At 26.8% G+C, this 13,774-nt stretch overlaps 2 protein-coding genes across 3 annotated transcripts in view; both read right to left on the reverse strand.

Annotated features, from left to right (window-relative positions):
* Positions 1-880: 880 nt before the first annotated feature.
* On the reverse strand, positions 881-2,289 carry LOC136074550 (protein Wnt-4-like). The gene is made up of 3 exons (XM_065786882.1): positions 1,969-2,289; positions 1,469-1,831; positions 881-889 (listed from the first exon to the last, which is right to left on the reverse strand). Exons 1-3 carry the CDS (start codon positions 2,287-2,289, stop codon positions 881-883), a joined length of 693 nt encoding a protein of 230 aa, XP_065642954.1.
* Positions 2,290-7,086: 4,797 nt separating this feature from the next.
* The window catches only part of LOC101237218 (uncharacterized), a 76,633-nt gene continuing 69,945 nt past the window's right edge, over positions 7,087-13,774 (reverse strand). Inside the window, exons 14-15 of one of the 2 annotated variants that reach the window (XM_065788601.1) lie at positions 7,498-7,659; positions 7,087-7,360 (exon numbers count right to left, since the gene is read on the reverse strand). In XM_065788601.1, the coding sequence (XP_065644673.1) occupies positions 7,147-7,360; positions 7,498-7,659 (376 nt within the window). In that variant the 3' untranslated portion in view covers positions 7,087-7,146. The remainder of the gene's footprint in view (positions 7,361-7,497; positions 7,660-13,774) is intronic. The other variant, XR_010635950.1, reaches the window with a different exon arrangement.

Here is a 13,774-nt window from a genome sequence, read left to right on the forward strand (position 1 = left end):
GCGTTAAACCGTTTCTAAATGTCACTAATCAAGCATTTGACCATTTTAAAGCCTAAAACATTAAACGCTTTTTAATACAATTATAAACTTCTGAATAAAAAACAAGCAAAAAATGGAATCAAGTTGATTTTCCGCAACACCCACAAAAAAAAGTTTTTTATTCGTCTAACGTAAGGCTTTAAATAGGCGTTTCAAAAAGTATAAAAATACTTATTTGAAAAAATAAAAGATTTAAAAAATCATTCATTATAATGGGTCTCATTAACTAAGGGCAATAAATATCGTATCATTAAAAAAAAAAAAGATAAAAAATATCGAGAAAAAGATTATAGAAAATGGCGACTAACCGGATGCAATCTAATCGTTGTTTATAGATCATTAAAAAGTAAAATTTCAAAGTTCCACCACGAAAAAAAGTTGTAAAACTATTTTCATCAGCAAGCAATATACAATAAATTTCTTAAAGGGATAAATGTCTCTAAAGAAAATTATTGTAATGGTCATTTTTTACGAACTGGTGAACAATATAGTTTTACTCTGTTAAGGTTGAGTGGTATACTTTAGAATTGATCTTAAAGAGACATATTTTATATTAATACAGTGAAAAGCTATTTCATTTTTATTTTGTATGTTTGAAAAACAAAACAGAACAAAAAAAAAATCTCAATCTATTAATTTACTGTCATTTAACAAATAATCACCTTGCTTTTATTAGATTTTATTTGATTTAGATTTTTGCTTTTGGAAAAGGTACCTTTTAAAATAGTCCAAGTTAAAGAATACTTTTCAAATAAATACAAAAAAAAACAACGGGGCACAAACATTTTTAACTCCGTTTTCAAGTTAATAAGTGTCCGATAAATAAAGTTATTTACAAATTTCATAATAGCTGCAATATAAATATATTTATATAACATTATATTTATAACATAAGTTAGTAACAAAATAAAATATATAAACTATATCAAAAAAAAGTGTTTACGACTTGCAAATATAAAACTATTTATGAAAATGCACATTTGTGGGCACATTCTATTTAACTTGTAAACAAATCCGAAAACACGTTGCAAACAAATTCTATTTTTCAGCTTTATGTTTTTACAAACAAGCAACATTTTAACAGTCCATGGTTAACCTTCTCATACGAAAAGTAAATTTTAACCAAAAAATAGATTAAAACCTATTAAATAGATTTGATCTATTTTGGATTATTAACTTTACGACGTCACACAAAAGCTAATATCTGTTTTGCGTCATCTTTTTTGCTTATCAGTCAGCTAACTTGGAGTATTAAAGATGGTACCAATTATTTTTTATAAACTGATGCCTTATTTTCTTGGTGTACACACCAATTTTTACTTTTTATTCGGACGCATTCATAAACCTTTTTTATACTTTTACAATTTTTGCATTCCTCCCTGCAACAGTACACAAACTTGTAATTGCATTCTGAAATTTTTTCAATTACCTTTTCACGGTATCCATAACAACATAGTTTTGAACAACTATTAGGCTGTGCATCGTCAAGGACACACTGCCTTCTGGACGATTTATGGAATCCGTTTATAATTTTACACTGATTAGGGCCTTCATCTAGATAAAGAAGCTTTTCTGATTGAGAGAAGGGTATCTGAAATGTATTTTTAACGTTTTCTTTTACGTCATTTACGGGTAATCGTTTTAATTTAGCAAATGCAGCTTCATCATACTTTTTTAAAAGAATCTTAGAGATTACGGGATATTCCTTAAGTCTTCTATGACAATACTTTGTGGTGCAACCAGCTGTTGCCCCGTTGCATATACAAGCAATTTCCTCTCCTTGAGCCAACTCCTAAAATATGATTACAACAATACTTTTTAATACTCGTAATTGTGTTACATGTATGTTGTAATAACCCAATTATTGACTGAAAAATTTTTTTAATTAGTTAAAGAAACAAATTTAACTATTCAGGTTCGTAATTGTACATTCAGTCCAACATCAATGTCATGCTTTCGTATGGTGAAAGACTTTTCTTGGTTTTCATTAGTAGCTTTTTCTCTAAAGCTTAGCTTCATAAATAAGTTAGCAAATTCAACTTCTACTCGAGTAATGTCTTTACACCCAACCATGTTGTCGATATTACTAAGATTTTTCGGATCAATTATTTCTGAAGGAAATGAAAATTGACGAGTTGTTTGAAAACAGGAACATTTATCAAGTTTTCCGGCCATACAACCACGGGCGATAGATAATGCTAGTGAAGAAGCTGCTAAAGAATGCAATAACGCTGATTCTTTTGCATCCATAATAAAATAACAAATACAAGCTGGTAAATTAGACAAATTGTTGTATATAATGTAATGAAATAATGTATATATATATATATATATAAATATATATATATATATATATATATATATATATATATATATATATATATATATATATATATATATATATATATATATATATATATATATATATATATATATTTAAACAACTTTAAAATGTATTCTACAAAATGAAGTGCTCAATGTTCTTAAAAGAACAAAGTAATTATAAATTAGTAGAAAATCACTTAATGAAAATTTTTCTCATTTTACAGTGTATAAAGACTATACGATAAGACTATATTTTCATCAATAAAGACAATATAGACTTCTGATGAGTCTTTATTGATGAAACACAGTTTAAAATGAGAAAAACTTTCGTTAAGTGATTTTCTACTAATTTATATATATATATATATATATATATATATATATATATATATATATATATATATATATATATATATATATATATATATATATATATATATATATTTAAACAATTTTAAAATGTATTCTACAATGTAGAGTGCTCAATATTCTTAAAAGAACAGAGCAATCATAAATTAAAAATCTTTCTGATGAAATCTTTTCTGTTTTTCTGATGAGTCTTAATTGATGAAACACTGTGTAAAAGAAAGAAAAAATTTCATGTTAAGAAAATTAGAACAAATTATGCAAATGTTAAAATGAAAATTAGAAGAAAATTATGCAAATAAAAATTTCATGTTGTGGAAATTAGAATAAATTATGCAAATTATACATAAAATGGCTTACAGCCATTTTATGTTTGCATAATTTATTCTAATTTCCATCAATATGATTAGATATATTGTAAATCCATTGAGTAAAACAATCTATCGCTTTCTCTATTAAATATTACTTTTCCACAAAGTCTCACAAAGTCTTATATCTTTTACTTACTATCTCTAAATGAAAGCAAAAAGTAAATACATTTTTATGCATGATATGTACTCATACCGACTTAAGTCACGCAAATTAACATCACAGTGTATTTTTCAACAAAGCTCAACTGCTTTTGTTCCCGAGGATATTTGTTAGCAAAATAACGTCCCCGAGGATATTTGTTAGCGAAATAGCGTCGCGTTTGTTTTGCTTTTAATTGATCTTTTTTAAGTAATTACCGTAATTCGTATTGCCGTAATTACGAAATAAAGAATTATTTCAAGAATTCCTCACTAAATATAAAACGTTCACATTTCGATTAAGTTACAATATCCGTCTCAAGACGATTCGATTTTTGCAATTTTAGCAATGGAGGATTAAAGAAAATTTTGAATGAACATTTAAAACAAAACAAAACAAAAACGTCAACAATTAAGCAATCATTTTAATGAATCTTCTGTTACAATTTTGCTTTAAATTTAAAACGAAATGAAATAAAAATATAATTAGAATCGTTTTAATTAAATTTAATTTGTAGTCTCTATGTTTAAGTAGAAGCCATCATATTTAAAATAAAATTGCATTTAAATTTTTTTTAATGAAGTAAAACATAAAGTTACAAAGTTTTACTTTTATTTATATATGGTGAATATGCTCTTATTTTGAATAAACTTTCGCAAAAAAAAAAAAAAATTTGGCACGCCAGTTTGGCGTAGGATTCATAGACTTTGTAGTTTACAAAAGGTAAAGTAGAAAAAAATAATTCCATTAATTCAACTTTTAAATTTTATGATGTACAAAACACCACCAATAGATACTCGCACGTTGGATATTTTGCTATTATAATTAAACAGACCGTCGCTCACAGATGTGGCGCTTTTTGTGCGTTTTTGACGCGGTTAAAATCGTATCAAATTGTTCACGCAACCTTTGAATGCCATTAGATAGATTTTCAATGTTATCTTTTTCAACATCAAGAGCATGGCGTGCCTCAATCATTAGATTTGTCTAATGAATAATTGTGGTTAGCTTCATCCAGATAGACGACATCAAAATGCATTCAAATTTGGAAAAATACTTTTGAATAGCGTTGAGTTCCATTTTAGCCTGGGCTGTTAAATGTAGCACCCCAAGTTCATTTAAATTTAAAGCACTGAATTTAATGCACTGAACTCAACTGTTGTGCAAATTTAATTTGCGACGGTTGTTCGATCTTTCAATCTTCTCCAACCTCTACTAATGCCCCATCCGGCAGAACCAGAGAAAAATGATACATTTGCTGCATTTTTGTTCAAAAGAAAACAAGGTGCCTACTACAAAGATTGTTTTTCATTACTCGAGCATAACCAGTTTCTTTTGCATGTTCCTCCATTTGCAAAAGTTTTATTTACTAAACAATAGAGAAATGTAGGATGATTAGAGTCTTGAACAATATTATTTAGAACTTCAAAGCAGGTAGGTAATCTTAAAAAAAGAATTCACCTAACTAGAATTGTTTTTGCTGATAACCCCAATGTCAATAAAATTGACCGGATTCCTTCAATGAGTCTGATCTGATGTTTCTGGTTCCATATCTCGAATTTTTTTTTCACTTTCATCTTCCTGTAATGAGATTACGGGTTCATTTTGTTCTTGGTTTACAATATTCAAATTTCCTGCTGGTTGTTGTTCCGAAATGAGGTCTTCTGCAATTGAAACAACTTTATTTTCAATGTTACCACTGGCACTCACACTTTGAGATTGATTTGCTGGTTCAATTTGAACTGTATTTTGCAATTTTTTTAAAATAGAATATATTTTCTTCAAGTCGGTATACTTTTTCCGCCAATTCTTTTCTACGCCGCCCTTTACTTGCACCACTCTCAAATTTTCACTTATTTTTAATGGTATCTGAAATTAATATTGAAATTTGAATGCATAATAAATTTATACGTAAATCAAAGTTATACAAATTTATATATTGAATTATATTTAAAAATTTTAAAAATTAATTACCAAAACAAAAAAATATTGCTATTCTCAAAGTTACAAAATGTAATGTACAGAGGTTAACGTACAAAGCGTAGCGTACAACGGCGCAATGATCAATTTGAACAAAATGATAAGAAACAGTTCAAAATAAAGTGACTTAATCCTGTTTAATAAAGTACAACTAAAAAAGAAGAGAAAAATTGAAGCTACTAAAAAGTAGAACACTAAGTCATAACTCGTACGAGTTAAAATTGATTGACTTGTATCAATTTGATCAAGCGCGCCCTTTTATTATATATATATATATATATATATATATATATATATATATATATATATATATATATATATATATAAGAAATGCATTAATATGCGATGCTACCTTTTAGGGTTTTAATTTTGATGCATTCTGGAAATTTTTTTTTACAAAATTATCACATTACATAGACATGTATTAAAAAAAATAAATAAAGGAAGTTAAACTTTTGAACAGAAATCAAAGGTAATGCCAAAATGGGCTTTGCAAAAGTCATTAAAAAATTTGTTCCAAACATAAAGCTATTATATGTTTAGAATAATGTTAAATACGGCAAACTTAATATTAGAACTTAAAGAATCAAAATTTGTAATAACCATATAAAATATCTAAACTTTCAATAATTTTTAAAAAAAGTTAAATTTTGATTGATTTCATTTTTAATTTTTAAATTTGTTTTTATAACACTTACTATTTTGATTTATTGAAATTGTTTTAAACAGGCCTAATCCTAATCCCACTCCTAATCACAAGATTCATCATATAAAAACTTAAAACTTTAAATAAATGTGTGACTATTTAATAAAGAATACATATTAAATAAAGAATAGTTGGGATAACTAAAATTTCATTCAGCTGGGATAGCCAAGTAAGGAATACAAAAGTCAAGAAATAATTTTTTATTTTTAAACTTTTATAAATTCACTTCAAAAATATTTACAAAAATTGACTAAACCAAAAAGTAAACCAAAAAGATTTAACAAACATATAAAAATGTCTTTAAAGAGTAAAAAATTTTAAAGTAGATTTTATTTTTTCTTTTTACAAATTTATAAAAAAATGATTTCTGACAAATACAAATTTTCTATTTTAATATATCGGTTTATAAGACTATTATATATAGCATATAAGATAATATATTAATAATTATATATATATATACGTATATATATATATATATATATATATATATATATATATATATATATATATATATATATATATATATATATATATTATTTTTTTTCTTTTTATAAAAATATAAAAAAATGTTTTCTGACAAATACAAATTTTCTATTTTAATATATTCGTAAATACGACTATTATATATAGCATATAAGATAATCAATTAAAAATTATATTATGTTGAAGATATTTAATATAAATTCATTTAATATATGAAGATATTTAATATATGAAGATATGTAATATATATTTATTTAATATATGAAGATATTTAATATATATTTATTTAATATATGAAGATATTTAATATATATTTATTTAATATATGAAGATATTTAATATATATTTATTTAATATATGAAGATATATAATATATTTTTATTTAATATATAAGGATATTAATATATATTTATTTAATATATGAAGATATTTAATATATATCTATTTAATATATGAAGATATTTTATATATATTTATTTAATATATGAAGATATTTTATATATATATATATATATATATATATATATATATATATTTATATATATATATATATATATATATATATATATATATATATATATATATATATATATACATATACATATATATATATATATATATATATATATATATATATATATATATATATATATATATATATATATATATATATATAAAAGATGTTTTTTTCATATTTATATAACATTAAATAAAGAATATGCATTTTGAAAAAATTAAGATCTATCTATAACTTCCGTTGAAGACGTCGGTGGCGCTTTTGGTCCGTTAATACTTTTAGGAAGTAAAAAGGAAAGCAAAAGTATTATTAAAGTAAAAAAAGCTATAGCAAAAAATGCAAGTCGATAGTCAATCGGAAATTTAACTTGATGATAAATATCATTGATAGACCATGCAAATAAACTACCGAACATAGTTGGTGAAGCCACTCTAAAAAAAAACTAATATTTATTAAAAAAAACAGCCTACATTATTTAATAATACTACATACATAAAGTTAATTTCTATAGTAAGAAATAAAACTTTAGAACGACACAAAAAAAAGTAAAAAGATTTTAATATTTTACCTCATAATTTCTTGGACAGAGAACGCTAAACCGTTTACTCGTCCCACTTGGTCTGAGTACACAGAATTATTTATAAAAAGTGCAATGCACGATCGGCTACTAATGTCAGCAATCATACGAAGTAAACCAACAAATATCAATAAAAACCACATAATGCCTTTGCTATTGTTGATAAAAACATAATAATAATATTAATACATAATTCATAATAGAGATATGTATACGCATAAATGTGTATGTATGCGTGTATAAATATATTGAAACAAAATTACTGTATTTATATTTTTATTTGTTCTCTCTCTAAATGATTTGCTCAAAGATTAGACTAGATTTAACTTGCGGTTTTAACATATTTTTACGAGTCTTAAATATATTTTCAACATAATTCAAAATCACATACTTCCTTATGTTTTGTAATTTTTGTCATTTTTTAATGCAATTCTGCCATATAAAAGCTCAATAACATATATGCCAAAATAAAGATATTTAGAAGCCTTGCCAAAGTTGAAAACTTTGGCAAGGCTTCCAAATCTTTTTCGGATAAAAATACATATTTATTTAAAAAATTATATTTTTTACAAAAATAACTTATGTTAGCTTATGATAGGTTTTGTGACTATTTTAAAGGATAATTTAATTTTATTGAAATAAGAAATAATTTTTTTGGGATTGACTATAAACCAGTGGCGGATCCAGGATTTTTTGGTCTATGAAAAACGTTCAGACATAGAGCAAACTCTAAACATTTATATGTTTATACTTATGTCAAATAAAGATGCTTTGCAGAAAATTGCGATGATTGGAGCCTGGGAACAAAAAAGACCCAAAATTTTCGCCGCCCTTTTATCAAGTTGATAAAATATTTTTTGTATTGTTTTTAAGTAGATTTATATGCATCGATAAATTTTAAGTTTCATAGTATAATATATCAACGTACAAAAATTATGACCATGTAAAGTTTAAAACCCCTCAATTTGAGGGGGTTACAAATTTTATATGGTCATAATTTTTTAATGCTGAAAGATAATACAATGAAACTTAAAATCTATCGATGAATATAAGTCTAGTTGAGAATAGTAGAAAAAATACTTTATTAACTTGCTGCTCTCAAGTTTGGGACAGGGAGGAGCAAAAATTTGGGGGCTTTTTTGTTTCTAGACTCCAATCATCACAATTTTTCCTTTGACATAAGTATAAACAAAATCAAATAAAACAAAATGTCACAAAATGTTGACACAAAAGCTGCTGCTAAAGAGTCAAAGAATATTTTGCTAGAAGTTAAAAAAAAATACAATGTACCAATAAATATATAATCAGGCAACATATACAATTATGATGAAGCAAATCTGACTTATGACTAAGGTTCAAAGAATTCTTGGTAAAGAGTGTTATTAAATATCCCATAATTGTAAGAAACACTTTATATTATATTTATTTATATTATGATATCAATTAACACAGAAGGTGAAGTTCTACAAACTATTGCAGTTTAAAAGACTGATATAACTTGTGGATAACTAGTGCGTAGTCTTAAAATCGTATACTTCAGCACTAAAGGAGGATTGTTTGATATAATTGTTTTCAAGAAGTATTTTTTTTTAAAGAAAAATTAAAAAAAAAAAGTTTCTGTTAGGTATAATAACTTATTCTCTCATGTTTTAGAATATTTAACACCTGTGAAAAAATAAATTTGTTTGAATTCGACCTAATAGGATACCTATAGCTTGACCTTTTTAAGTCCTTTTGCCTTAAACCTTTCAAAACAGCATTGCATAAAAATATCACATAGTATTAAGGCTCACTTGCTGGCTGCACAAAGAAATCTCTTGAATAGCAAAATTTTTCAGAACTTTTACTGTCTGCTATAGACATTAATTTATAGTAAGTAAATCCAGTAGAATATTGATAAAATTATTACATTATTTAGAGAAGAAGAATCTTAGGATAAAGAAACTCTAGAAGACAGCTTTACGAATTTTTTTTAAGATAAATATAAATCTTTATAATCTGTTAAAACTAATAAATGAAAAAACTTTCTTATGGGTAAAGTGTTAGCATTGAAAATCTAAAAATATTTAATGAATGTTATGACATTATTTCTAAGGTTACTTATGTAACTTTAAGATGAAGATTATGACAATGCAGCTAAAAATGCAAAAGAATTATCCCCAAAAAAACCACAACTGTTAAGAAAACTGGTGTATATGTGAAATCATTGGTGAAAACTTTAAAAGCATGGACTGGTCTAACATACAAGAAAAAAATTTCTTTAAACTGAATGTTTAGTTTGAACCTTAAAAAGCACGCAAAACCAGAGAACTTAAACATTATTACTTTCTTTTTCTTATTCATCCCCCCCCCCCCAGCAAAGCTGCAAGCAACTATTAAGTTGGGAGTTACTAAAAAAAAAAAGAAAGAATAGAGTTAAAGAGCAAGGAAATGGATAATATGAGACTTGGAAAGTTGAAGGTTGTATGAGTCAGGAAAACATGGAGATGGGAGAGAGTTCCAAAGAGTTGAAGTAAAGGGAAAAAAAAAAGAAAAAAGAAAAGTTTTTAAAGCATGCAGGGACAGAACCAGCAAAAGAATGACACTTTGCTGAATGACGAGTCAAGCGAGATGAGTTTATTAAATAGTTAAATTTATTTAATAGTTTTTAATTCATTTAACTCTTTAATTTGGATATTTTGATTACTCTTTCATCATAACATAAATTTTTTTCACATTTTAATCAACCTTCAAAAAGTAAGAGAGCTTAATTTGTTCAAATCAAAACTGTAAAGTTTTTCTAATTTTGCAAATATTGTGCAAAGTTATACGAATCAAAATAACTTTTTCTTTAACAATTATTCTACTTTTCATAGGGATCCCAAACCTCCGAGACATGTTGTGTTCAAATTAAAGAGAATGATACAAAAAAATAATTGGGCTAAATTTTTTTGATTAAAACAACAGAATAAATGAATGCCAAGAAAAAATAACTTTTTTTTTTAGTCAAAGCTTGCCTTCTCCATTTTGTTGTAGGCCAAACGGTCTTCATAATATATGCTGCAATTTAAAGACTTGATAATTTATTTAAGCGTGTTTCTTTCCTAAGAGTTTTAGTACATGACATCATTGATTTTTTTGTTTGTTTCCATCATTGATCTTTTAAACAAACAAATAAATCAATGACATCATCTACTAAAACTTTTAGGAATAAAACACGATAATTTCTTTTTGTTTGTTTGCAATTATTTTCATTTTATAAAAAAAAATTGCAACCAAGCAATTTTTTTTCATAAAATGAACATAATGCTAAATATTTATATTAATGTAATAATTACGCAAGCTTTCAAAAACAATGACAACAGTTACATATATATATACACATACAATGGAAATTTTAATGCCCAAGAACGCATTACATATTTACAAAATAATTATTGTCATGTAGAAAAGAAAGAATGCCAATAAAGAAAAGCAAGAAATTCAAAATATATTACAAAATTAGGGGGCATGAAAGTTTTTAAAACAATTGGATGCTTTTGACAGACATAAATGCACATTGCATTTCTCACAGAGTATAGAGGAATACCCTGTTCAGGTAGGAAATTTATACCTTCCACTTTTTTCACCATAAACAGGCCAGTGGCCAACATTGTCTGGCCTGACACACTGTGGAGAGGCAAATGTTTTTGCAGACTGTTACTTTTTTATTTTAACCAGTCTTTCCACCTCCATTGATGGTTGACCATGTTTTTTAGTTGCCTCTTTTCTGCTTCTCAGGTTTTCAAATAACTCAGTTTTGAACCCAAGAAAAGAAAGATGTGGGGATCCTTTGTGGTTGTGGTCTTCTCTGTACAGAAGCCAACACTGAACAACCATTAGATCAAAAAAATGGAACACAAGTCGATCGTACCACTTCTTTGATTGAATGGGGTTTCTGTACAGAGCTGTAAATGAATCTAACAAGTCAACCACACCAATAAAAGAATTATAGATTGTCACAATGGATGGACAATTGATACCTTGTCCATCAATGTCAACTTTATTTTTTTTATTGAACTTTTATCGAACCTGGAAACTTCTTTTGTAGGTAGGACACCTGCATAGCTACTGAGTAGGGTCACTTTTTGTCCACCCATTTTACAGCATTCAGCTGCATACCATCATTAGTGGTTGTTTTTAAAATTGCTGTACCTCTTCCGGATCTGGAATGCTCTTTGTCTGTAAGGAATAAACATCCTTTCAAACGATTTGCTTGCACTGTACCCGAGGAAACTATTCCTTGTTTGTGCAGAGTTACTTGCAAAGGAATGGAGGTGAACCAGTTATCAAAGTAAACTTTGTGCCAGACATCCCTAGAAATGTTTTGTAATAGTCTCAGAACAATGTTTCCAGAAGATCCTATGTCTGGTTGTCCTGGACAAGGGTGAACTTTACCATTATATATTTCTAAATTATGGATGAGGCCTTTGTTATCACAAAACACAAACATTTTGTAACCTCACTTCTTTGGTTTTTTGAGGTTGTATGTACTTGACTTGGGGTATGCATGTACTTGAGGCTACTTCTGCCTTAGAAATTCTGCCTTAAATGGCACTATCTGCTCGCCCACACTCAGCAGTTCAGATAAGGCAATGTTTTGGGAACTGTTTTTAAGGGCATCAAAAACAATCCTAACTTTGCCTAATTTATTGGTGGCATTTTCATTGTTGTCAAAATGTAGATTATTTTTGATATGCTCAAATCTCTTGATGGTCATAGTCTCTGTTACAGGTTTTATTTGGTTAAAGGGCATCAATACATTCTGCACCAAGGAATTTTTACAGCGCTCATAAAAAAACTATTCCTGAAAAATTTTCTAGTTCTGCCTCTGTCAAACATAGCAGGTTATTTATATTTTTTTGTGCACTGTATACATTGGACTCATGTACAATTTCTTTCAAAACATTATTTGTAAAAATCTCTCTGAAATAGAAACATTATTTGTAACAATGTCTCTGAAATAATCATACGTTTGTTTTGGCAAGCGTCCATGTCTAACACCATGTCACACAGCTAACACCTTCCAAAGGAGATTTCAACTTGAAATAGGTAGCTTTTCCTGTTCCTTTAGGTCATTGTTAGTCTCTTCTTCAATGTCAGATTCTGGTAGTTCTATAGAAAACAAAACAATAGTTTTTTATGCCACTAGGACTAGTAAGACTTAAAAAAAAAATAATAAAGTTATTACACAAACTGAAATAAGCTTAGTATATATTAGTGACATAAAAAATTACCTTCAATAACCTCTTTGGGTATGGATACCCAAAGTCTGACAGCTCAGAGTCTTCAAAGTCAGAACATATTTGCCTCATAACAATAACTCTTTTTTTCCATATAAGGTCTTCGATTCATAATTTAATCCAACATAAGAAACGAATAAAGTACCTTAGATTTAGTCTGACTTTTCATATTCATTTATACCATAAACTTTAAATATTATTATCATACATTTTACATTTACATAAAAAAAGTATAAACAAAAGTAAAAATAAACAATATTAGTTTAGTTTACTTTAATTAAACTCTATACTATTATGTATTAAATAGTAACAACTGAATACATAGAAAAGAGGTAGGCCTATTACTTTTACTCTAATGCGAGTAGACCTAACCTAGAAAAAAAAACATCACAATTTTTTTAAGTGGCATATTGTTGCAATTTCGCAACATACAAAAATAGAGCTCTAGTGAAAAAATATTATGAAATGTTACAGAAATGAATAGTTTTTGAATTGATATATGATTCAACTTCTAGAAAATATTTTTTAAATGTTTAAAACTTAATACTTAATATAATAATTCATTCAAAGTTTACTTACTGTATTAGTTCAAAAGCGCAATGCTTGGTAAAATGTGAAATGAGATCAAATAAAGTTCTACACAAATGATTTCCTGTGTTGGTTTCAGGGATGCGGAGTCCCAAAAAGGACTCTGGATTTGAAAGTCACAGAAAGATTACTTTATCTTAGGTTTTTGTATCCAGGAGCTCTAAAAATATAAATAAGTTTATGGAATACTAATAGGAAAAAAATTAAGATTTTTAAGTTAGAGGAACAATCGTTTTTTGAGTCCGGAGTCTTTAGGTATAATGACAGCAAGGACTCCAGGACTGCGGCTTAAAAACAATAAGTTTCAAGTCATTAAATCTCATGAATTTTTTTATTATAGCAGATAATAAGTCAACAAACATGTTTAGAGCTTCTGGACACTACAGACTTGGAAAAAGTAGAGATATAAAGCCAGAGTC

This window comes from Hydra vulgaris, chromosome 01 (assembly GCF_038396675.1).
Source record: "Hydra vulgaris chromosome 01, alternate assembly HydraT2T_AEP".
In the NCBI taxonomy this organism is placed as follows: Eukaryota; Metazoa; Cnidaria; class Hydrozoa; order Anthoathecata; family Hydridae; genus Hydra; species Hydra vulgaris.

What these genes read in the sequence shown, in the direction of transcription:
- LOC136074550 (XM_065786882.1), bottom strand. Translation starts at nt 2,289, where the DNA reads ATGGATGCAAAAGAATCAGCGTTATTGCATTCTTTAGCAGCTTCTTCA. An exon ending in ACATTGATGTTGGACTGAAT is followed by an intron (nt 1,832 to 1,968) that starts GTACAATTACGA and finishes ATCATATTTTAG; the next exon opens with GAGTTGGCTCAAGGAGAGGA.